General features: G+C 41.1%; 3 protein-coding genes and 2 non-coding genes across 6 annotated transcripts; 1 reads left to right on the top strand and 4 right to left on the bottom strand.

Annotated features, from left to right (window-relative positions):
• Positions 1-144: 144 nt before the first annotated feature.
• Positions 145-1,922, top strand: LOC121301741 (proteasome subunit beta type-3-like). The gene is made up of 4 exons (XM_041231337.1): positions 145-156; positions 278-565; positions 1,131-1,225; positions 1,719-1,922. Exons 1-4 carry the CDS (start codon positions 145-147, stop codon positions 1,765-1,767), a joined length of 444 nt encoding a protein of 147 aa, XP_041087271.1. The 3' UTR covers positions 1,768-1,922.
• A 2,711-nt stretch (positions 1,923-4,633) lies between these two features.
• On the bottom strand, positions 4,634-17,546 carry LOC121301843 (phosphatidylinositol 5-phosphate 4-kinase type-2 beta-like). Of its 2 annotated transcripts, XM_041231483.1 has the most exons (11): positions 16,976-17,546; positions 14,444-14,541; positions 14,231-14,327; positions 13,002-13,070; positions 10,379-10,531; positions 9,673-9,819; positions 9,159-9,197; positions 8,271-8,384; positions 7,519-7,774; positions 6,662-6,765; positions 4,634-6,083 (listed from the first exon to the last, which is right to left on the bottom strand). In XM_041231483.1, the coding sequence occupies exons 1-11, from the start codon at positions 17,117-17,119 to the stop codon at positions 6,003-6,005; spliced, it is 1,302 nt and encodes a 433-aa protein (XP_041087417.1). In that variant the 5' UTR covers positions 17,120-17,546; the 3' UTR covers positions 4,634-6,002. The 2 variants fall into 2 exon arrangements, with proteins under 2 accessions (XP_041087417.1, XP_041087418.1); XM_041231484.1 differs by lacking the exon at positions 13,002-13,070 and having other exon boundaries at positions 4,635-6,083; positions 16,976-17,544.
• Positions 17,547-18,535: 989 nt separating this feature from the next.
• On the bottom strand, positions 18,536-18,607 carry trnac-gca. The gene has a single exon. It is a non-coding gene; the product is annotated as a tRNA-Cys (tRNA).
• A 404-nt stretch (positions 18,608-19,011) lies between these two features.
• Positions 19,012-19,083, bottom strand: trnac-gca. Its single transcript has one exon. It is a non-coding gene; the product is annotated as a tRNA-Cys (tRNA).
• Positions 19,084-20,332: 1,249 nt separating this feature from the next.
• On the bottom strand, positions 20,333-24,818 carry LOC121302014 (60S ribosomal protein L23). Its single transcript, XM_041231795.1, has 5 exons — positions 24,730-24,818; positions 23,228-23,311; positions 22,145-22,273; positions 21,044-21,157; positions 20,333-20,479 (listed from the first exon to the last, which is right to left on the bottom strand). Exons 1-5 carry the CDS (start codon positions 24,740-24,742, stop codon positions 20,397-20,399), a joined length of 423 nt encoding a protein of 140 aa, XP_041087729.1. The 5' UTR covers positions 24,743-24,818; the 3' UTR covers positions 20,333-20,396.
• Positions 24,819-25,000: the final 182 nt, after the last annotated feature.

Here is a 25,000-nt window from a genome sequence, read left to right as displayed (position 1 = left end):
GCTCTGTATTGTTCCATCCCTTGTTCTTGTGTATTTTGCTGCCATCAAGAAATAGCCTGACAACTGCTGTACTGCCCAGCACTGCTAGTATTTGAAACGGCTTGCTCTTGCAAACATGTCATGTTTTATAGTACGGCTGGAAACATGGAATTTTTGGTATGCAGCTCGTAGGGTCAGGAAGTTTAGCCACCCCCTGTAATAGAACAATCGATGCTATGTACTGTTTGAAGTCGGATCATGCTGTGTTACGTGTGCGCTTGGAAAACCAGGCAGTTAGTTCATCATTGCAAGAAAAACCTGGACTGTGAGAGATCTGCGTGGGCTAGAGTTGAGAAGCACTGGCACAAAGCTCAGCAAACGCACACTAAACTTTCTCTCCCCCCCCAGATTCGGCCCCTATTACATCGAGCCTGTGATCGCTGGCTTGGACCCCAAAACCTTCGAGCCTTTCATCTGCTCGCTGGATCTCATTGGCTGCCCCATGGTCACCGAGGACTTTGTTGTCAGCGGCACGTGCTCAGAACAAATGTACGGCATGTGTGAGTCCCTGTGGGAGCCAGACATGGTGAGAACAGAAACAGCAGCTGCTAATCGGACAATTCTCTGTGTCGTACGTTTGAAACCTCTAGCTGTTTATGAATTTCATTTCATAGCTTTTATAGCATTATTTATTTATCCAGTGTTATAGTACGCCAGGGACCCCACCTCAGGAAACAGACTAGGGGCCCTAGTTTAGACGATGCAAAAATGACATCTGATACTGTATTAGCAGAAGGATTGACAGCTTTGCAGTGAATTTGGAAGGTGTGTGTTAAAAATAATTACTAACTTATATATAAAATGCGTAACACAGTGTTAAACGAGACCTGAGAGTTAAGTATAGGCCCCTTCGCACCCTTTGTTTTTAATGACAAATGCAATTAGGACTATGAGAAACCCTGAATAAAATGATGTTGTCCTCAATGCTTGCACAGGCTCTAATGCAGGCCTGCATTTATTCAACTCGGCAGAGTTCAGCTCTTGCCATGTTTTCGTGAGCAAGTTTGTTCATACCTGCAGGGCTGCAGTTGTCCGCGCTGTGCCTCAGAGCACCAATGTGTAATGCATGTATTAAACCATGTGTCTTGCAGGAGCCAGACGACCTGTTTGAAACCATTTCTCAGGCGATGCTGAACGCAGTGGACAGAGACGCGGTGACCGGGATGGGAGTGGTAGTGCATGTTGTGTAAGTACACGCTTTCTTTATTGCAATCAGGTAGTAAAGTGCTTGTTTTAAATTTGCGTTGTTTCCACAAAGGCCCCTATTTAAAATGTTGTCCCCCCCCCCCCAATTGAAATGCCCTAATTAAAACCATTTACTTATTCTGTCGTTTTTTTTGTATTATTTTCTACCTGATCTTTGTTGCATTTCCACGCACCCTGGCACTCCACTGTAAATTAAACTGTCTGGTTTTAGTAAGCGATATCTTCATTTGAGAGTCCAGATTACAACTTTTTTTTAATATTACAAATGCCAAATACAAAAAATAAATCCTTAATTCCATAAAAAGTATAAATGGAATCTCTGAAACTTTTATCCAGGTATTTGTGTTTAATTTGAATGAAAAGATCTAGTTTTACAAATGGCACGTTTTTTCAGCTAGGTGATTAATCGACTGACTCGTTCCTCTGGTTGATTAACTGTTGCATTTTCTGTTGTCCGTTCTTTTTGATTACAGAGAGAAGGACAAGATTACCACCCGAACACTCAAAGCTCGTATGGATTAAAAGCAGCTCTATGCACGCTATTCGTTTTCACTTCATTCAGTTTAACCTGTGGTGCATTTTTTAACAAACAAAAATGTTTGCTTATACTGTAATATGGCAAAACCCTTTTTTTTTTTATTAAATGTATCTGAGTCAATAACAATGAATTGGTGTAATCATTTCAACCACATTAACCCTTCAGTAGCTGCTTCACACGCACAGTAAAATCATGCGGAAAAAACAACTTGCATTTGTTCAAATTTCCTCTTCACTAACACCTGTGCCACGTTGCAACAAGCAAGGTCCAAAACTGGGGTTAAAGGAGGATACAAGACCATTCTTCAGCAGTTACTGCATCCTTATTGTGTGGAAATATGCAGCTAAATCAATTTTACAGAAAGTCGTGATTTTTGAAAGTGCTACTCATCTGACACGTCTCAACTTGTGCTGTCTTGGAACCATCTGCCAGTACTGTCCAGTCTGGTGTCTGTCCTTCCCATTGTGACAAGCTGACCACGGTCGGGTAGGGTCAAACCAATTTCCCATTCCCTTTTATTCAATTCCAACACACCGCTGATCAAAATGGCAAGTTAGCAGTATTCTGAAATAACAAGCTTCTCACAGTCGCAGACTCGCTGCGAGTCCATTTGAAATTGGCTTCAAATGAAAGCAGTTGAACAATCACAACAGTTGTTAACGACTCGTCTTGTAATTGATTTGAATTGTTACGTAATGTGGATGCGTTTGGGCTCAGCGCAATCAGAAACAAAGTTTCAAAGCTGAAAGCAAAGGGGTACATTCAACCCTGGCATGACTGGGAAAGTAATGCGATTAAAAAATATCTATTTACATATATTGCAACATCCCAACTGCAACTCCAAAAAGATTTGAAAGTGTTTATAGTCAATCAAACCACCAGAAGTAGGTGAAACGCTTTCAGAGAACACATTTAAATACAATATATAAATAAAAAATAAAAACTGTTTGTGATGACGCTGATAAGCTCTGCTTCAATGACACGATATGTAATTGCTGTTTTAAAGATGAAAAAAAAACACACAGGAAAAAATAGCATTGTTTTGCTGTTATTTTTATTTCAGTTAATATTTGATTTTAAACTTCCCGCAGTAAAGAAAGGATTGGAGAAAACACTAATTTTACAGACTGATTAAACACTTAATGTAGCTTCCAAGCATCAGTGTTTAAATCTTCCTGAATACCCTTGCATCTATAAATCTGGTAACGTAAGCACACAACTTAACAATGCAGTACAAAAAATTCCAAAATTGGAATACCTGTGTTGCCTCTGTTGGGGATCTGAGGGGCACTCACTCTATGTTAAAGTGTTATATTAAATTTAAATAGTGAAACACAACTGAAAACCAGTCGCAGAACAGCAGCAGCAACAGACTGGTGTCTTTGTGAACACGTGGCCAACACAGTATGAACGCAAAACTCAATTTACTTTTATGTGGCGTTACAATGTCAATGCTGATGCAGTAGAGGTCTACTCTATAACATTTATATTTTCTTTTTAGTTTTTCTTGATACTGAATAGACACTAGGAAACAAATTGCTGCTTTGAAAAAAATAAATAAAATCTAGTCTTTGACCATGGCTTTCTGTACTAAATCAGACACACTTAAAACAAAAAATTTTAAAAAAATCAGACTTCAGTGGATCAGAAGTGTCTTACTAAACCTTGCTTGTTTATTTATTTATTTGATTAAATTAAACTGAATTGCAACAAAGCCCAATTTTTATTTATACTATGTTCAGGAGTGAGGCTGAACCAGATTCTCAGTACAGAAAGGTCCATGACCCTACTCCAACTCGGGATCCAATTAGATATCCAACGACATGAAGTCCTGGACTGGGATACACCTCAGAACTCCCGGTACCACTGGCTAGTGAACCTCCTTAAAATCCAAGAAGAAAAAAAAAAACATTGCACTGTTCATTTGTATCAGGGGTTAATTCTGCTGCAGGAAAAGATCCAGGTTACAATGCAGGACGTTGATCTCCGGCACAGTCAAGATTAAACCAGTAATTCCCTATCCAAACTAGAATATGTTGGACAGCTACTGAAACCACATGACTGCCCTCTCTATCATTCACACTCACATTTTCAAAATTAAGTCGTTTGTGTGAACGGAGTATAAGAAGCAGGTCACTTTTTGCTAAAAAAAAAAAAAAATGCATTTGTGAAAGCTTGGAGCCTGAACAAAACAGTGCAACTTCTGTACAGTAAACCTCCCCTAAAGGGATTTCATGTAAATCTGCATGGCTTGCGATCACTAACCCCCTCTCCCATTCATAAATCTCTTATCAGGCCTCGGGGCTTGTTCAGGGATATTCAACTCGGAGATCTTGTGTTTAGTCTGCATTAATGTTACTGATCTGTAATCTGATTTTTGAGCGATGGAGAAATTAAAGGCATGAGTTGCGGTTTTATAAATTTTTTTAAGGGCACCTCTCCAAAACCTTGGACAAAAGTCTTTATATAAAAAATAACATAGAACAAAACAAGACCCCTCAAACTCGCATTAACCAAGAGGTCTCGTCTTCAACAAGGAATAAACAACATGATAAAAACTCCCTTTATATGCAGTGTATGATCTTCAAGTAACTTATGTTTCTGCTGTTTGTGGTGAAAAACAATACTGTATACAAACTTAAAAAAAAAAAGCTACATTGTTTTTCTTATTGTAAACAACATATAAAATATCAATTCATACGCTGATAAAACAAGCTGTTCAGTGACACATCCTTTTTTGCTTAGCCTGTTAACATTGATCAAAGTTGCAGCCGTTTACATATATATATAAAATAATAATAATTAAACATATAATATGGCAACTTAACATCTGAACACCCCCCCCCCCCCCCCCCCAAAAAAAAAAAAAAAGAAAAATTAACATCAAGTAAAAATTAAAACAAAATAAAATGGCAATTAGGAACAGTGCTTTAAAAGTTGAGATAATGGGTGGGAGTTAGGTGTGGATATGCATTGCAAGGTCTACACAGATGAAACATGCATCATTCAAGTTCAAATTTTATATTATACATATATATAAGTTTTTTTGTTTTGTTTTTTTAACTAACTGCAGCTCTCGTAGAAATGTGGACCATGCAGTGAATCCCAGGATGAAAATAAAGAATTCCATTGCTTAGTGCTTTGAACTGCTCCCTGCATTTTAATCTCGCTTTCATGATATTTGCTTGAAATCAAGCTCAGGTGCTAGCAACAGAAGCAGTCATGCTAGCACTGAGCTAAATCACTCCCCTCCCAATGCTGTATCATCTTCCACTATTTGAAGAGCTAGACTGGTAGGATGATTGCTGTAATGAGTCTTTACCAACTGAAGGCACATTATGCAGGAGCCTAATGGCTTAGATTGTTTTTTTTTTTTTTTTCTGAAAGGATCAGCACTGAACCTACAATCTCAGCAAGTAACTAAAAAACTGGACTGGGGCACAAGCTCTGGGGCATCAGACTTCAGCTTACAGCCTATATGGTCTGCCTAAAGTAACAAGCGCAGGTGTGTCTTATTAAAACATGTTAAAACCAGGAGTGGATCAGGACTGCTATGCAATGGGAGTCGTTTGAACAGTGATTTGTACTCTGAGCCATCATAATCATACAGGAAATGGGCGGGATTACACCAGAACATGCAGTAAAAACCACTCAAAGTAACGAGACACTTTATTTGAAAGTGCTTTCAATCATTGAAAATGTACTTTTTCGACCTGCTGAGCCTTATAAAAGAGTAATAAGGTTTGTACCTCTATTTAAAAAAAATAAATAAATAAAAAGCAGCACAACCCTGCTAGTAAAGCAGGCAGTAAAACCTGGAATTCCATCCCAGAAAAACACTACGCAATGGGATTCTTAATTTCCGTTCATGGATCGAGTTGTTTAAAAAAACGTAACTCAATAAAAAATATAACAAGGCAGCGGCCAGTTGTTTGAAGCATTTCAAATAAACAGTCCAACAATGCTGACTGAGTCAGTTAAGAAATTAAACGAGACAGGAAACGTGCAGGCGGGGGGGGGACACACAACACTGCAGCTTTCTCTTGAACCCGGGGATTATTAAATACTGCTCAGAAACTCAACACACTGCTACCAAGTCTCTTGTTATAGTGGATCAAACAACGTCTGCTGCTGCTGTTGTTCTTCCAAAATTAAAGTCTCTCAATTTTGTGCCTCTTCTTGAGTTTCCAGGGGAAAGACATGGGGGAGGGGAGTGGTACTATGACAGGATGTTGGACATAAATTCAAAGAAGCGTTTCGAGTACTGCTCGGGGTTTACAGTGGAAATCTCAGCTCCAGCCTGTATTGAAGCGAAAAGAAAAGAACGGTCAAAAAGCAAATAATCTGCTGTTAGAAATGCTGAAAACTATATCAAAATTGACACTATACATGCAATCTTACAATACAAACAAAATTCTCAACTGTCGAACTGTAACATTTCTGTAGAAATCTAAACCCACAACTCGTCCCCATACCTCCAGTGATAATTATTCCATACCAGCAATAGTATGATAAAAGTTACAGCACTGTTTAAAAGCCCCTGTAGTAGTGCTGACTGCGATATACGTCACAGATCTATTTTTAGAATGCGTTATTTAACGTTGCTGTACATCTGATAGAGCCTCTCTAGCTGTAATACACACACCATTAAAAGTTTCCATTCTGTGAAAGTCAGACATTAAATCCCTGTTGTTCAAGGATGAACTGTTTTTAGTATCAAAAGAGCAACAGCTTAAGACAAAGCTTTCTGGAAGTTAAACCCAGTGTTCATTTATTTTATTTTTTTTCCTGATGGTAAAAGCAGTGAAATTATGGTAAAAATGCAAGCATGGAAAAACTAACAGACTGCAAAAAACGACAGCGTGCTATACTACATACCCCATGCTTGACAGTTTTGGCAGCGTGGGCAGCTTTCTTCTTTGCGTCATAGTGTGTCAGTATGTCAATGATCGCCATGAAGTACACCTCCTTCTTCAAGGCATCTGTGAACATCAAAAGGAACAACCCAGGTTTTTAAGCAGCTATTTCAGGTTATGTGTTCCCTTTTCTCAGACTATTTTAAATCAGCCTATTAAAGTCGTCAATTAAATTTAGACAATCATCGATTTGGCTATTTTGACATCTAAGATTTTTCCCCGTTATTTTTCCCCTGGATTTCACATTCAGATTGAGAAACACAGTCATCTGCACCTTACATAATGAGATGATTATTTTAATTTCAAGCCTTGCAGATCACTAGGAAGCAAAGGCAGTTGCCATGGGGATGCCCTCTGCAGGATATCGGGCGTTAAAAGGAACACAATTTTAACTACCAGAGAGCTAGCAAATCTAAGAGGATGCTAAATTGCTTAATTTTACACTAAAATGTATGTACACCTTAGTGCTTGCGTTTACTAAATTCTTTAAGAAGCATTAGAAAGCAAGCTTTGTTGACAGCTCAGTAGGTTTACATTCCCTTAGATATGCTCTTGCTGCAGCAGGGGGTGGTTATATTAATAACATCTTCAAGCATAATAGAGCAGGGATGGGAATAAGACTCCCATTGCATAGCAGTTTGATCCATTCCTGGTTTTACTCCAAGTTTAATAAGACACATCTGAGCTTGTTACCTGTACACACTGGCTAATCAAGCTCAGAATGAAAACCTGGAATGGGTAAAATTGCTATGCAACAGGAATCTCTTATTTTTTAACCCTAATAAAAACTCTGAAGAAAGCCAGCGGGTGCAGTCTTACTGTCGTGGCTCTTCATGGCATACACGTCCACCGAGGGGTCGAACTCTCCGGGGCCAAAGAATCCGGGGAAGCTGAGCAGGTTGCCGGGGCTGTCGGGCGGGGTCCCGAAGGAGCCGGTGGTCCCCCCCATGCCGTCGTTGTCGTACTCGTCCTCCTCGCCCCGTTCCTCAATCTCCATCTCCTCCTGCTCCGCCCGGTCCACGTCGTGGAGCCCCACCAGCAGGCTGTAGTCCATGATCTTCAGCTGGGCCAGGAACTGGGGAAGAGGAACCCAGGCTTTACACTCCAGGGATGGGAACACTTCTGGTTTTAATACGTGTTTAATAAGGCACGCCTGAGCTTGTTACCTGTACACACTGGGGCTAATCAAGCTGGAAAGCTGGAACAGGTAAAACTGCTGTGCAATAGGAGTCTTATTTCCCTGCAGTTCAAAGTTTTTAAGTTAAAACTAAGTTCAACTGTAGGGATATACAGTGTAAAAGGATTACAAAGGGTACAATTTTAAGGAAATTAAAAACAATAATTAAAAAAAAAATTAAAAAAATACAGGCTTTCAATGAAATACCCGACATCAGACTGGTTAACTTTCACAGTCGTCTGGAATGGTACTTACTGTTTTTACTCCTGCCCATGTCCGCTTGTATTCTCTACCCAAGGCTTCCATGCGATTAAGGCTGAAAGCACACACTCACCTTGTTAAACGATTGAGACACAAACACGAATGTATTATTACTGAATAAATAACTAAATACCTCCACGTCTCTCTTGAGCTTCTCCAGGAAATACTTCTTGTTGTCATCCCCGATGTGAATCTTCTGTCCTTCGTTCAAGAAGTCGTTGTCTTTGAAAGTGGGCAGCTCCTTGGCCTGCAGGGAGTGAGAAGCAGGTCACTATTCTGTGCGGTCCAGAGCGTCTCTCTCCTGCTGTGCAAGATGATCCATCGAGGCACGATGTTTAACCCTTCGAGGTCCTATGGGGGGCATGTCTGCTAGCCCCATGCACCACATAGATAACACGGACATAAGCAAAGGAGAGAGCTGCTTCTGCATCCACCGCTCAAAGAATATCAGACATTTGCAGAGTTTTTTGAGATGTTGTAGTAATAAAATTATGACTGAGGAGTTTGGTGATAAAACGAGTGATCAGGAGAGGATTTATCAGTATACACTACAAAGGTGTGGGGCTTGGCTGGAGATACAGTACTGAGTGTTCTTTTACGTTTCAGTGCCTTTTAAACCTGTTTTACTCTGAAAAAAAATATTTTAAACAGCGCGTGTAAAATAAACAGCGCTTGTGAAAATAAACTGGACCCGACGCACCTGACAAACGCTGAATCAAAGGACCGCTAAGGGTTAATCCGAGACATTCACTGCACGAGGGTATTTATAAAACAGGCTGAACTGCATCTTAAGCTGAAGGAACACAAAGCCACTCCTTCAGGAACAGGGATCGTAACCTGGTTCCAGGAGACCTAGTCTGAGGCTTGCGCCGTGCAGTGTCCTGAAACCAAGTTTTGAAAAAAGTGTCTTTGCCTTCCCTCAGCTTTAAATACTTATTTGATGTTAAACACATCACTGTTGATTTCTAGTTCCCATCACTCCTCCCATGTGGATTATTGATATTCTTTCTGCTTCTCTTACCTTTTCCTTATCGCTAGCTTCCCTTGATACTGTTGAACCCTAAGAAAAACAAAACAAGTCCATCGTCAGTAACATCTTCCCTTTTCTGTTTGCCTGCATTCAACATCTCTGCTAGACGGTTCACCGAGCCCAGTGTGCAACACCTAGCACGACATGCAGGTCACAGACCAACAGGGATCGCAAACACGCAGCGTGCCACGACGCGATCGCTCCGCTGTTGTTTAAAAGGCTGAATATAAAAGGAGACATATTCATTCATCATTCAAGAACCATTTAGTGGATTCTGAATAGCCATTGCAGGAATAAAAGTATAAATCTCAATACAAAATCCAGCACGAGCCCTGCTGATAATGAACTTTGAACTTTATATACAAAAAGTAGTCGAGATTTAAATCTAACACCTCCACATTTCAGACTGATCTGCGCTAATCTTGGTTTGCCTGATAAATAGCTAATCTGTGAAACCGCTCCGTAAATCATCATGAGCATACCACGGCTGTATTCTGGTCCTTACCTTCAAGTCGTACTTGCGATGCACAGTTAACCTGTGACTGAATACGTTCCTTGTGACGACCATGTAGGTCTCAACACCATCCACTGTTAATCTGTACATCCCCAGGAACTGAGGGAGAAGCGTGCTGCCGTGACATTCCACAATAAACTGGGCAGAGAAGAGAGAGAACTTCAGTACCACAGAGACCAGTGGGTACTCTATTCTGGCCCTCGAGATCCAGTATAGTCCAGTCCAGGTTGTTACTCCAAGCAGGTTCTAGAATATTTCACTGAACCTGCCGAGAGGCAATTAACTAATTGAGGACCTGTTGAAATAAAGACCAGGACTGGAATGTGCCAGATTTGAGTAGCACAGATATAGTCCATCTCTCCATGTCAAATAAGTCTGTTCAGGAGCTGCTATGGTCCATTCCACACATATACAATATAGGCTGGATCCTGTCATCAGCTACTATGGATCAAGTTTCCTTTTGTATCTGATCTGTGCACTAGATGGCGCTGCTGCTTATCTAGCATGCATTACTTATGTCTATGGCTGGCGAGTAGAGCTGAAGAGAAGCTTCAGGTAAAATTACAAATATATATATGTGTGTGTGTGTGTGTGTGTGTGTGCAACAAGTATCACTCAAAATAACTGCACACGTTACAAGAAAATATACCACTGCAAAAAGTCAAAAGGAAACTATTTTACTTTCATTATTCTGTACCTGGTGGTATTTCTTTAAAATGTTGTGCATCTCCGCGATATCTTCGCTCGACACGGTTTTGATGACAAATCTCCTGTCGTAGGTGGTGAGGAATCTGGACCCGAACCGTCCCTGAGAGTCGCTGTTTAACGGGGCGCTTCTTGTCAGGGAGTTCTGTAAAAAACAGGAAAAGGTAGCAGCAAACAAAATAAATAAATAAATAAAATGACATAACTTTGCTTTAAATCTCCATCCTTTTCAACGAGGTAGTAATGCAAATGTGAGTTTGCACAGGGAAGTCTTGGGCAGCCTCTTTACATCCCGGAACGTTCACAGCAGTAGGAGACCTTATCTTCAGCACATACTGTATGCACAACAAAACAACAGTGACCCCTCCTGGTCAGAAAGGTGTAATGCGAGAAATAGGTTCTCTTCAGGGGATCCAGGGGCTAATTTTACAAAGCAGTTCTAGGTAGCAGTCTTCTAAATTCAGTTCACTACCATTAAAAAAATAATAAAAACATTGTTTTATAATTCACCACCACACCTGGAATTTTTTTTTTTTTTTTTTTTTTTTTTTAATCCATCCCAATATTCTTCAAACGTATTTAATGGCAAGAAAACAACACTGTTCATATTCGTTTTTAAAAAATTTACAAATGACTGGACCAAAATTATGCACAGCGCATCAATGCAGAAACAATGTATGAAAGACACGCACGTCGCACTGGAAGCAGGTTTATTACACTAGCGAAATATTGTTTTACTGTACAGCATGAATTATACCTTTCCAGCTAATTCAAAACAAAAACAAATATATGCTCCTTTGGATTCCCTTGGTTTTTCACTCAGATCAGGTTTTCATGGAAACCAAGTCGCAGAGGCAACTCCCTTAATTACAGTAAAAACAAACCGCTCTGGCCCACTAACAAGCAAGTCAGGTGGTGCAGTGGTCAGGTGTGGATTTTTACGAGCCAAGAATGCCTGATTTCTATCAGCTTCTGAATGGAATCAATTTCACACTAAAAGTGACCCAAGTGGCTATTATAAAAGCAAGGACACCCTCTTAATAGGATCAGGATCCTTTCTGTAATGTTTTACACCTGCACAGTAATTTTGCACACGATTATACTGCATTTACCACAATTCCACTGTGCTTTATAACACTTGCTGTGCTTTTACTATGGGAAACTTTTAAATGGGTAAACAATTCCAGGAAACTCGTTCTTACTTATAACTCACTGTATTCTTTATGTTGCTTTTACTTGAATTTGATCTCATTGTACTCATAACTGCGCTCACCTGTATCATGATATTCTGTAACGTGATAATATATAACGCAATACTTTGCACTGATATTTTGTAACAATTATGTCTCCCTGGATAAGAGCATCTGTGAAGAAATAAATAATAAACAGTGTGAAAATAAAATCACATTAAAGAAATTGTACCTGTTTTTCTAAACCTGAAAATAAAAATCATAATCCTAACTCCTCTACAAATAAAAACACCCATTAAATAACATCCTTGCCTTTAACTTGCCCTCTAATTTGGGATGCCTCAGTATTACATTTTCTATGAAGTTAGACTGTCTAAGTTAAGATCAATGGCTTTTAGACTGATTCAGACATGAATCGGAGTTAAAAAAGTAAAATAAAAATTGAAATTGAAGATCCAGAAAAAATACTTTCTTTATTTTGTTTTGTTTTCAAAATCACTGTGTTATTATTTATTTAACTCCAGTTATATTTCTCGTGTAGTGCCAATCTAGTCAATTTCTTTATAAGGGCTTGTGAAAGGACAGCGTCACAGCCAAGGCTGGTGCAAAGGCAGAGACAGAAGCTGCGGGCATCAGCCTTCACTCACAGTCTCTCACAGTGCATACCCTGTACCCCTGCCAACGCATCCAAAAAAACAAAACACACACAATTAGGACGGGCAGGATTTCAGCACTGCCACACACCCCAAATGATCATTCCTATAAAAAATTAAAAGAAAAAAATCAAAAGAGCACTTTCATCATTACTTGAAACCATTTCAAGCTTTCAGACTGCAGACAGACAGTCTCAAGAGTATTCTGTTTGTAGGCAGATCCAGGTAATGTTCCAGTCTATAAAAAGCATGCAAGGTCTTTAAAGCTACTAATGTGAATTATAATACCATAACAGCACAGAGTCATTAAGCAGTGGGGTGGGGAACAAAAAAAGAAACCCAAGCAATTATTTGAAGTGGATCATCCCCCCAAGCCCCAGGTTCAGCTGTTCTATAATGTAATGTGAACAGAGGTTCGCCACCAACAGACACATGCTAGAGCTCTGGCCCTCGGTGGCAGTCCTTATAAACTTGCTCTGCCTTACTTACCACAGGCAGTGAATGTCCCCAACACACACTCACATACACACAAGGCAAAGTGGTGATATGATTTCAAACAAAGCATTTTACTAACACTAACAGTATACTCCAAAAACCATAACTGTGCAAGAAATAGTCCATGGTGTTATTGTTCACGTCGATGCAATTCATTTATTTACTCTGTTTCCACAAACTGTTAGTAAAGCTGCAGGCAGGCAGGCAGGCGCAGCCGAGACTAGGGGTCACGTGGTCCGCCCGCCCGCCCGCCCGCCCGCCCGGTTTGCTGACTGACCTGGTACCCGGGCTCCAGGTGCAGGAGGGCAGGACACAACTCCGGGGGCAGAGGCTTTGACAGAGCTTGCTGTGAAACAGCGAAAGAAGCGGAGGAAACGTCTTCAAAAAGAGACGAGGTTGAAAATAAAATAAAAAAAATTCAATAAAACAAAAAGAAACCACACAATCGAAAAAGAACGAAATACGTGGAATCAGCGTGATGGAGCCATGCAGTGAATCTCCCCCGGTGAAAAAAATAAAAAGACTTTTAAAAAAAAAAAAAAAAAAAAAAAAAACACGATCCACAAAATTATCACAATGAAATAACTTATTTTTTTTTCAAACAAACGGGGTCACTGAAAGTGGCTGAAAATACAATAGTGATGGAATGAGAAATAAGAGTAATGAACATTACATTGTAATTTCAATGAATTCCCAAAAAAAAAATAATAATTTAGAACTGAAATACATTTAATAAATCCACCTGTAATTAAAGAGCTGCACAGTTTCAGTAGCTAGCTCCAGTTCGCCGGAGGAAGCAGGTCAAATCGAAGGCTACACTGCTACCTGGTGCGAATACAGTTACATGTATACCACCGTGCTGAGGAGGCTGCTGAAATGCAAAGTCTGGAACTCTGTTCAAACCCAGACCAACGGCTTGAGCACAGCAAGCACGGTGTGAAAGTGACGAGTGTCATTAAAAAACCGAGCACTGACGTACACCTGCAAAGTGAAAGAAAGAAACCCCCAAAAACCACACTTAAGGTATTAGACTTGCCAAACATTAAGATTCGAAATTTAAAATACTAGTGTCTGCTTCTCATGTGTTAATAGCGTTCACTGCTTTCCCTGCTCAGTATAACGCAGGCAGACAGTAGCTTATCGGTTTCTGCAGGTATCAATATAGGGTAGCACTGTCAACACTGTTTCTGTGGTAAATGGCACGTGGATCTGGATGCGAGCTTCATTTTGTGGCTGTTTCTGATTCTTCTGAAGGACGTTTTAACCTAACAGGGATGTCTCACTTACACTGTGGGGAGAGCGCTGGCTGGGAATGACTAACAAGGGATGCACATGAATTCTACTAATGTATTAATAATCCTTAAGCCAAGAAAAAAAAAAAAAACTTCTTACTGTTCGAAACACATCACTGCATCTAGAAGCAGAATTTAAATGCAGAGCGACACCGAACGCCACTGCTGTTTTAGGCAAGGCACTTTCTAGAGAGCATCAACACATCATCCTTACCTGGTAATCCTGATCATCAATGCCAAACCGTTCCCGTAGATTCCGAAACACCATGGGGCAATACTCCTTAAACTTGAACCGGCTCGGCAAATTCTCTCTGCGGAAACAAGCGAAGGGAAAGCAGTTTCAAAAAACGTTTGACAGCGACCACCGGAGTGGAGAACGACAAGAGAACGGAGCTGCTGAAGGCCGAGGGAGACGTGCTGCACGTACTTGTTGAACAGGTGGTTGTCGACCTTGATCTTGCTGTAGGCTTTAAAATCATCTGGCATCAACATCACCGGGACGGGCACATTGCTTAACTCATTAATCTGAAAGAGATGGAATTTAACATAAAAGAAAATAAAATAAAACCATGCACACCTCCAGCCAGAGAGCTAACAGTAAACGCTGGTACAAAAGAGTTTCCATTTGTCCACCCTATCCAGACATGTTAAGGGTATGTTGTGAGCATTGCAGCGCACCCAACAGATTTAACAGGAGATCATTTCTGCTTTGCAATTGAAGGAGGGGCAGCGTTTCTAACCACCTCTTTATATTTGAAGGAGATGAAAGACAACTCCAGCTTCCGTCCCTACAAACTTCATACGTTCACAAAACCCATTCAGCTGTCTGATGGATAGGACGCCAATGCACGTTTCACAAAAAGACCCAGGAGAGAGGGTAATCCCATCAAGCATTCAGCCAATACTACTGGCCGAAAAAATTACTGAAAGGACACCCTCTTAGAATAAAGAAACCATCTCCCGAGAGAATTTCAGCTTTTTTTAGCGTCAATACAACGCGTTTCACTGGTTAATATGAAACCTCCAATCACACGGGATGCTAGGTCCCCAAAACAGGGATGCAATAAGACTCTCATTGCATAGCAGTTTGATCCATTCCTGGTTTTACTACGAGTTTAATCAGACACACCTGAGCTTGTTACCTGTACACTGCGGCTAATCAAGCTCGTATTAAAACCTGGAATGGGTGCTATGCAATACGAGTCTGATTTCCATCCCTGAAAAAAGATCCCAAATTAACACTGTGTTCTTCTTACCAGGCTTACCTTGCCTTTAATGCACAGACACAAAACAGCGAGTTCATAAGCCCTCGAGTGTTTGCACAAAGCATTAACAGTGTTCTCCTCCTGGCTAAAGGAATGGTGCATTGTGTACAGTACCGTCACAGCTCTCCTTAAAATAACACAGTCCACTAACTCCCTTACTTTTCTTGCTCAAATGTCCATTTTACAAGAACTGTGTAGCAAGGACTAGGCTATAGGCAGGGCTTTCTAGACATCTGCATTTGTTATAAATCACAGACCACACTACACATACCCTGCTTACTTGGCAATGCACTGCCCCTATGCATACAGTGCAGCTACTACGACTGTCTGCTGTTTTCCTCAGCAGACAGTGTTGCATTTGTATTACTCCCCAGTCCGAATATGCAAGCAAACAGCTATGTGAAGTTCATCTCATGCAATCAGGTGGAAGTGTATACTGTGATCAAGCATACTGTACTCAAAGCTTCTTTTTTTTTTCTTTTAGCACATCAGAAAAACCAAGGAACGCCCTCAATGGCTGCACTGTCACTGTCCAGCTCTTAAGTGACCAGCCTGTACAGTCCAGGACTAGCCTGAACAGCACTCCCCTTCTCTCAATGGGTTTCTTCCCATGTTAGTCTGCATTGATCGATTCAAGTGGATTCCGCTGTTTACTATGAGCACTACATAATGTGTACTATAGCATATACATTAATGGACAGAGTGACTTCAAGGCAATTGGAGATGAAGAGTGCTTATAAAAACGAAATCCGCAACTGCAGGGGGCTGCTTGCTGTTTCACTAAAGAAACTGTCAGATTCCTTTAGGTGAAATGCACATTTGTTCATCGGGTACCGATTATGAGTCACGGCTGTACGCACTTTCAAAGATACTCCACTGACTGCATGACAAAAACCAGGTCAAACGGCTGGGCTTGTTATCAAAGACCACAGCCTGTACGCAATACAGTGCTTTACTAAAAGCGTACAAACGCTTCAATATTACTGTTGAAAACTAAACCACTAAACAACACATGCACGTTGTATGAAAACCAGAGTTGCAAACATTAAAAGTCTTAACATTTTTTTTTTAAGTTACTATAATAAACAAACGCACCACACCCCTATTTTAGTTTTCAAAGTAAAACATTCCCAAAACCTCAATAATCAAATTGTCACGTCACCTACTTTTTATGTTTACATGCCAGCATTACATGAACAATTAAATGCAAAGGAATATGTCATTATTAAATATTCTTAATGCAGCATGCCGTATTTGTTATTCCACAAACTTATGCACACACAGCGGGTAATAATGTTTTACAATGCATCGTATAAAACATGGGTGTATATCCTGGATTGTGCTCGAAACAAAATTTACACAATAATAATAATAATAATAATAATAACTCAACGGCAAACTATTTATATCATAGCAACCCCACCCCCTCGCCTCCTCTAAACGCACGTTTATACAGTACTCGGATTAAACGTTGTAAAATACATCTTTAAAAAGATATAAACAAGAAATAAATGCGGATATTTAACTGGGTCACAAGAAAATCAACAAACTAAAAGTACCCGGTTTGGGTTTAAATTGACAGCAAAAATGTTTTGCACCCTACACCACGCTAGGGACCGGAGACCACGTACAAACACTGCAAACAACATTGACAAAGCCATGCAGAAATGTAATATATAACGATGCATATTTACCGTGTGGTTGACTCCCCACATCAAGACGCTGAGAATAGGTTCGCTGGCCCGGAACAATTTCACTTTCTGCCCGATAAAATGCTTCTTTTTTGTCTTGGTTTTGCTGGCACTGACGGCCGCTACGCTGGTACAATTCGAAGACATTTTTTTTTACCCCCTCCTGTTATTAATAATATGTTTAAAACGATCTTATTTTAAAACAATCGCCTCCTCTCCACGTAAATGATATGTTTCAATGTACAATTTTAACGCTGTCGCATGTTACAAGGCAAAACATCCTCCGCTGCTGGGCCGTGCTATCAGATCAGCAAAGAAGAATAACCATGTATGTAAAATATATCTATATATATATAGAGATACAAATTTAAAAATAAGCCCGATTCCGACGATATCCCTCACGCACTCGTTATTCGTTTAAAATGCACAACCTCCGCCACAACACGGTTCTACATGCAGTGAAGCAACAGCACGAATACCGAACTATTTATTTATTTTAATTGCATATTGCTGCGTCTCAGATTGCCGGTTATTGCTACCATAGCCAGCCCAGTAAGGGTCTCCAAGATGGCGTTGGAAGGAGACTGCAATCTAGCGCCCCCTCAAGGGGCGGAGGAGGAGGAGGAGAAAGGGAACGGGGGCCGGGGGGGGGGGGGGCCGGGGGGGGGCGGCATGCATGCTCTCAGATCTGTGAAAACTCGAGATAAATCAAGGCTAGACTGGAAACGGTAAACCCATTTGGGCTCGCTGCTGCGCATTTAGGATTGCAAAAAAAAAAAAAATTAAAAATTACCGGAGGATGATGTCATGATGACTTAATAGAACAGAATGTTCATTCCAAGATGTTCCAAAGTGTCAAGGAGTTTCCTTCAATAGTAAATATATATAGACAGACACACACACATAATATTTATAAATCAAGAAAATACAAAAAGATATATAAATATGGATTTACGAATACAGATTGAATCAGTGCGATTTGAGAAGATGGTGAAAAAGCAGTAACAGACTGATCAGTCCTGAGGTTATGTAACTGAACCGGTGCTGAGGCATTTTACATTTGCATGCATTTGGCGGCTGCACGTTAATGTAAATAAGAACCGATCACTCAGTCAGACAGCTATACAGTACCGTGTCATCACTATCTAACATTTATATAAAGGACTGGCCCATTCTAATATTGAAAGAGTATTGTTTTCATAATAAACACGAGAAATATTACACAGCAATACATATTTAAACAAATAAATCAATAAATAAATGTTTAAAAACAGAAATGTGTTGCGTTTTATAAAGGTTAGCATGGTACAATTGTGCACACAGTGACTGACAGGGACATATACATGTACAGTTAAACCAAAATACATACAATAAAGATAAAAAAAAAAAAGAAATGTGTGGGATTTTCAACAAGTGCCTGTAATACATTTTCAGTGACTGCCTGGAAAACGATATTCAAAACACCTGCTGAATGTATTTGAATTATAAAGAAAATCCTGCACACCATTTAAGGCCCATGGGATTTCAATAACACTGTTTTAAAATATGTGTAAAGAAAAGGGAAAGGGGCATCCGGATTTGAACCGGAGACCTCTTGATCTGCAGTCAAATGCTCTACCACTGAGCTATACCCCCTTTGACAACATGACCTCCTTACATGTGTACTGAACTCTTATCAACATTGCAGGTTATTTGCTTTCCCTTCCCAATATCCTGGTTGAAAACACTGCTTTTGCAAGCCTGTTGTCTCCATGGAAACCACAGGCTACTCCCTGCAAGAGGCTGGAGGGAAGTCCAGATGTGGACAGATAGTCCTACCCTGTTGTAAGGTGTGGCGAAGTGTCAATACACAACTCCATTGTCATAGGCAAACCCTCATTGTCAGCGCAGGCCTGTATTGTGTTGGCAAATCAACCACCTGGCAGTTGAGGTCCTTTTGATAGGGGGTAGGTTTGCAAATCTGCAGTCGATATCATATACAGCTGATATAGTCTCCTGATAATTACAGTGCTTAAAATACAATTTTAAAAAAAAAAAGAAGGGGGCATCCGGATTTGAACCGGGGACCTCTTGATCTGCAGTCAAATGCTCTACCACTGAGCTATACCCCCTGTTACAATACAAAGACTGCTGCTGAATTTACAGTAGGCAAAAAACTAACCACAGACCATAACCTACATAAGTTTAAATAAATATATTTAAATGCCTTCCAGGGTTTTTTTTTTTTTTTTTTTTTTTTTTTTTTTGATAGGAACACATTTTCTTCTCCAAAAATGGTTTACATTTAATAGATAATTCCCACCTTTTCAGTGGGCTACTACGAAGGCAGTTTCGTCACGTTTGTGAATTAAGACACTTGTTAAACAAATGCGCATGTTCCATAGAAAAAGACCAGTTATAATTGTTACACGGTTCCTACAGAACTTATCGGCTGGTTTCACGGTGCCCAGTCAGCTCTATCCACATGACTACTTTGCCCAACACTTAGGTAGTCCAAAATGAGTCTATTAGGATCTATATAAACTAGCTGTAAGATACTATCGTATACTGCATTACTATAATGTGGTTTCGCAAGGACATGGTCTGAAAAGGATTACTGTAGGACTGTGTTGTGCAGGACAGTTCAGTCTGTTTAACTCACACCAGATGCATTCTGGTAAGTGTAGTCCTGCTGTGAAAGGTACCTGAGACAGCTAATACCAGAATGCATTGTGATGAGAGTTGAAGACTGAACTGTTCCGAACTGCCCCAAACCCTGGGTTTGAAGCGTAAACTGCCACCAAAAACAAAGGTTATAACTAATATCACCTGCCCACTGCATATGCTCTGTCGAGATCCAAGTTCATAGAAAAAATCCACACTCCGACCTGCCTGAGGTTCCGTCGCCACCCTAACAAAACCACAGGAATAAGCCTAGAAGTGTACATCTATAGTTATATTCTCCTCATTATGCATGCTGGTATTTAGGAATATCAAAGCATCTTTTCAGCAAAAACTACACACACAGTATACATATAGATATACTTATATATGTTCCATTCTAGACCAACCAACCTAACCATAGCACCCAAAATTAAGAGCTTTCTAGAAGCAACATCAGACTCTGCCAGTCATCGCTGGCATGGTTAGGAATATACCCCAACAGTGCAAAGTAGAAGCAATGTGGCCCATGTCTCGTCACCTTGCACTGTGTATAATGCAGAGCGCAAGCAACACAACACCTAAATACTACAGTAATTATGGCCCTGGAACTCAAGGGACACAGACCAGTAGAACATGCAATAAAGCTAATAGAACCCTATGCACATGTCAATTGAAAGGCTCCACAAAACATACCAAGGAAGAGAGCTTTGACAAAGGTTTTTTTTTTTTTGGGTAGAACCACATTTTATTAAATTTTTACAAACAAGAACTGGGTTTGTGTTCACGCAATGCTACCAGCGTTTGAAGCAATCCTGGGCCATAAGTCTGCACACTCCTTGGCAACAGGGCCTGTGATTGCAGAACCTGGAAGAGTAAAGAGAAAACCACTTGGTTTAATTGCACTGCTACAAAATAAGTCTGATACAAATACAAACCAAATCATGCTGTTTCAACCAGGGTTAGGGTCAACTCAAACTCCCCACTGGACCCTCTCTCCTGCAGGATCAGTTCAGAAATGTCACACCGCGGATTGAGATTGAGCAGCACGTGTCGCTGCCTTCTCACCCAACAGCGATGTGTTTGTTATTCCCAATTCCACGACAACTCACCCCGCCACTGAGTGCAGGCGAAGCAAGTGCTTTTGGAAGGGAATGTTTCAGTAAATAAACCAACCCACATGTAACTTATTACACTAAAGGGAGCAACAATGACACCAAGTGGGGAAGTGTCACTGGCTTTTAAAATTATAAATCGCACAATTACAATAGTCACTGAGCCCAGGTCTGGTAGAAAAGTATACAGGTTTTGAACACAGCATCTTCCTAGCTGAGGACTCTTACCATCGTCAAATCAACAAGATTCAACATGCACTCAGGTCACACACACAAGTGGGTCAAACCAACAATTTTTTTTTTAAAAGACATTTACCTTTCATTTCTCCTTTGTTATTCACTATGACCCCGGCATTGTCTTCAAAGTAAAGGAACACCCCATCTTTTCTCCTGTATGATTTCCGCTGCCGTATCACCACCGCAGGATGCACTGCACAGAAAGTTACAAGAAAAATAAAAATTCTGACATTGCCCGTTCCAGGTTTTACTACAATCTTGATTCACCAGCGCATAAGAAGCAAGCTCAGGTGCATCTAGTAAAGCCAGGAATAGATCAAATATGCAGTGCAACGGGAGTGTTATTTCCATCAGTGTAATAAAAACATTGAGCTGCAACCTAGAATACCAAGACAAATAAGAATGTCACAACCCCAGGCTGGTAAAGTACAATGATGAATGACTTAAGCCCCTTTCACACTGGCATGATCCACCCGGGTCAGAACCTACCCGTTTCGGAAGCGTGATTTCACACTGCTTTTGTAAAGCAGGGTTGACCTGGGTGACAGACGCAAGCACACAATGCACAGATCAGTGCCCCGGAAGCAGCTTGTTACTGACGCTTCCATCCAAGCTTCCCTGGATTGAACCATTGGCACAAATGTTAGTTAGAGCAAATGTTTCTTCATCCCGGCTGCAATCTGGCTCATAATGGTGTCTCAAGCAACAAAAACAAGGCTAAACAGCATTAACAATAACGTTGCGGACGTGAAACCTTCACACAGGCGTGGCTGTTTGTTATTGCTTCGGCTCACTGACGGCCGTCAACCAAGATCCCAAGGTGGGTCACTGGGACCCGGGTTATCCCAGGAATGACCCAGCTACACAGGATTGAGACCCGGTTAGGAATGCCAGTGTAAAAGGGGCTTTACATTACAACTTCAGAGATCATATTAGATAAATGAAAAGCACTTTATTCCTGTAATTCATCTTTAAAATGCAGAATACATACCTGCCTGCAACAACACCTCAACAATTTAAGACATTTCATTTAAAAATTTTAAAAAGCACAACAATCACTTTGGTTCTGTGAATGTGCAGCCAACACAGTCAAAGTCAATCCAAGTCTCGAGTCTCCCAGGGTCTGTGAAACAAGCTGCAAGTCAGTTCAGCCAAACTCCAGCCCTCTCCCGTGACTCACCCTTTTTCCTGAGTTCGGGCTTGCCTTTCTTCACAGTTGCCATGACCATGTCACCCACTCCTGCTGCAGGCAGCCTGTTCAGACGCCCTTTGATCCCCTTAACAGAGATGATGTACAGGTTCTTGGCACCTGGGAACAGGAAAAACAGCAGCAAAACAGTTCACAGCAAGCCCTGTGACATTCCAAGCTTTCCATATCTTCCTGGCAACACTGGAACCAGGACTGAGGGGGGGCCGTTCCAATTTTTTGAAATCTAACCCCCCCACCCACCCAATTCCTTCAAGGAAACAGGAACCTATATTTGAGACAGCTGATTGTTATATTGCTTTCATCTGAAGCCAATTTAATTGACCAACAGCATCTTCAATTTAAGGGAATACTGCCAACTGCAATTTTGACCAACTGCGTGTTGGAATTGGGAATGGATTTTAAAAAGGCATTTGAACTGGAATTGAAGAAAAACAGGAACTGACCCTCATCCCTGGCTGAAACCTCTCTACTGCAGGTTAAAAATTCACAAATGTCACACCGCAGATTGAGACTGAGCAGCATGTGTCGCTGCCTTCTCACCCAACAGCGATGCGTTTGTTATTCCCAATTCCACGACAACTCACCCCGCCACTGAGTGCAGGCGAAGCAAGTGCTTTTAGAAGGGATTAGGATAGTGCTAATTAAATACCCCCTCCAAGTACCTACAACGCAAACCAACCCATTCCAGGGCTCCCCAAAAGTACCGGAAGTTTGAATCTATTTTATTTAAGATGGCACTGCTTTCCACAGCACTACATGGAGGTAATCAGATGCTGGTTTGAATAGATACCGCAGTAGAGACCAGACTGATACAGACCTAAGCCCTTATTTGAACACTGGTCAGGGATTAAAGTGAAGGTTCACCGTTTATTGTACTTTGCTTCCACTCCTTGGAAACTTACCACTCCCATCTGTATAGCTGATACTGCCCAGCATTTTATAGCATTTCTGGGCAGTCATTACAGAGTGGATGAATTTAGCTGAACATGATGCTTAGACTGACCAGGTAAAGGATGCTTGATGGTATTCGTCAAACCTGCGTTGGTGCCTTACCTGTGTTGTCAGCACAATTGATCACCGCTCCCACTGGGAGACCCAGGGAGATGCGAAACTTCGCGCCAGACGAACCACCACGTCCTCAAAAAGAACCAAAGAAGAAAAAAAAAATTAAAAGGAGAAAACTTGAACACATACAAATCCGTTTCTGTTGAAACTGTCCTATAACAAAATACGTTTTGCAATCACGTGGCTGCTTGCCTGGTACCGCAAAATATTCAAAGCAGTTACTTACTATCAATAAGAATCTGTTAAAAAAAAAAAAAAAAAAAAAAAAAAAAAAACTTTTTTTTTTTTTTTTTTTAAAGAGATTCAATTCTGGATTGTCACACCGCGGATTGAGATTGCGCAGCACGTGTCGCTGCCCTCTCACCCAACAGCGATGCGTTTGTTATTCCCAATTCAGGACAACTCACCCCGCCACTGAGTGCAGGCGAAGCAAGTGCTTTTATAAGGGGCTGTCACTAAATAAACCAACGGTACACTGAAAGGCGCATTACACCTTCCCCAAATAGAGGGGCAAAACAGTGTTCCCACATATTTTGGGGGGTTGCATGCAACAGGCAGAAGAGATTCCCCTCATTCAGTAAAGTTTTTTTTTTTTTTTTAAACCCCAACACGTGTAATCCTTTCATTCAAACCAGCCATTACAGCACATAATACACCATTCGCAGTTTAAGCTGCAACGTCGCTAGCAAACCACCCTAAAGCGCATCTGTGACACCGGGGGACGCGTTTGCAATCGTGTACTCCACATCCCTTTAAAACCTGAATGAACTCGCAAGGCCTGACCCCTCAAGTAACTGCACAGCGTGCATCGCTTTACTTTATCTTCATCAAAAAGATTGCAAAAGCTTTCACAACAACTAAGACTCCAGATAGGGCGCCCCGACATGCAATCGCGTACACCGCTACCGAGGCATTCCACTTAGGCAAGCTAACGCGTTTCCAAACAACTCGCACATTCAAACCGGTGCAGTTTTCTTTGCTTTTTACAACACCCCAGGAAACTGCGGCTACTTCGGCTTGCGACCGAGGCGTTTCTGAGGGTTAACTGCGTGCATTTCCCCAGGAGACGCTCAATTATTTGAGGACGCGTAGCTATAACGCACAGCACGTTGGTAACCGACTAGGCCTGACGTTTCACAAGCAGATTCAGGCAGCCTCACGCATCTGTACCGTTTCTTAAGGACTCTCGTAGCCGTAAAAGCAAAACTTTTTAAATAAATAAAACTAACATCCAAGCCCATTCATAAACACACACGCCCTGACTCGGGAGAACAACAGGTCTTGTGCGGACGGGGTTTGCAACACAACGCCAGCCCCTTTCTTAAAAGGTTTGTTTATCTTCATGATTTCTACATCTCCGCTCGAAAATAACGGGCGATGAGGAAAGAGGAGGCGGCTAGCGAACTAAACTGACCGGCTGCGGAGCGCTAGCTGCAGCCTAAGACAGCGATGCCGCTGGATTCGGGGTCTGAACTCCGGGCTTCTCTTACCTCTCTTAGACATTTTGGTTCACGGAAAGAGGGAGAGCTCGAAAAGGACGCCGGGATACCAGAGTCCTGCTTTTGCCTCATGCCCTCGTCACGTGATCTCCCGCCCCTTAAGGACGTCACGAAGCCGTGACGGCTGAAAACCTGATGTGCCCTTTTCACGTGACAAGGGAGAGGCACTTGTGTTCTATAAATATACTTGGGCTAATATGCTTTTTTTATTTTTTGATGACGTGGTGTTCCTTTTTTTTCAGCAGGTCCCGTTCAGTAAAAC

Source organism: Polyodon spathula, chromosome 28, assembly GCF_017654505.1.
Source record: "Polyodon spathula isolate WHYD16114869_AA chromosome 28, ASM1765450v1, whole genome shotgun sequence".
Lineage (NCBI taxonomy): Eukaryota > Metazoa > Chordata > Actinopteri > Acipenseriformes > Polyodontidae > Polyodon > Polyodon spathula.
Note: the sequence above shows the minus strand (reverse complement) of the source record. Positions and strands in the feature narration are given on the sequence as shown.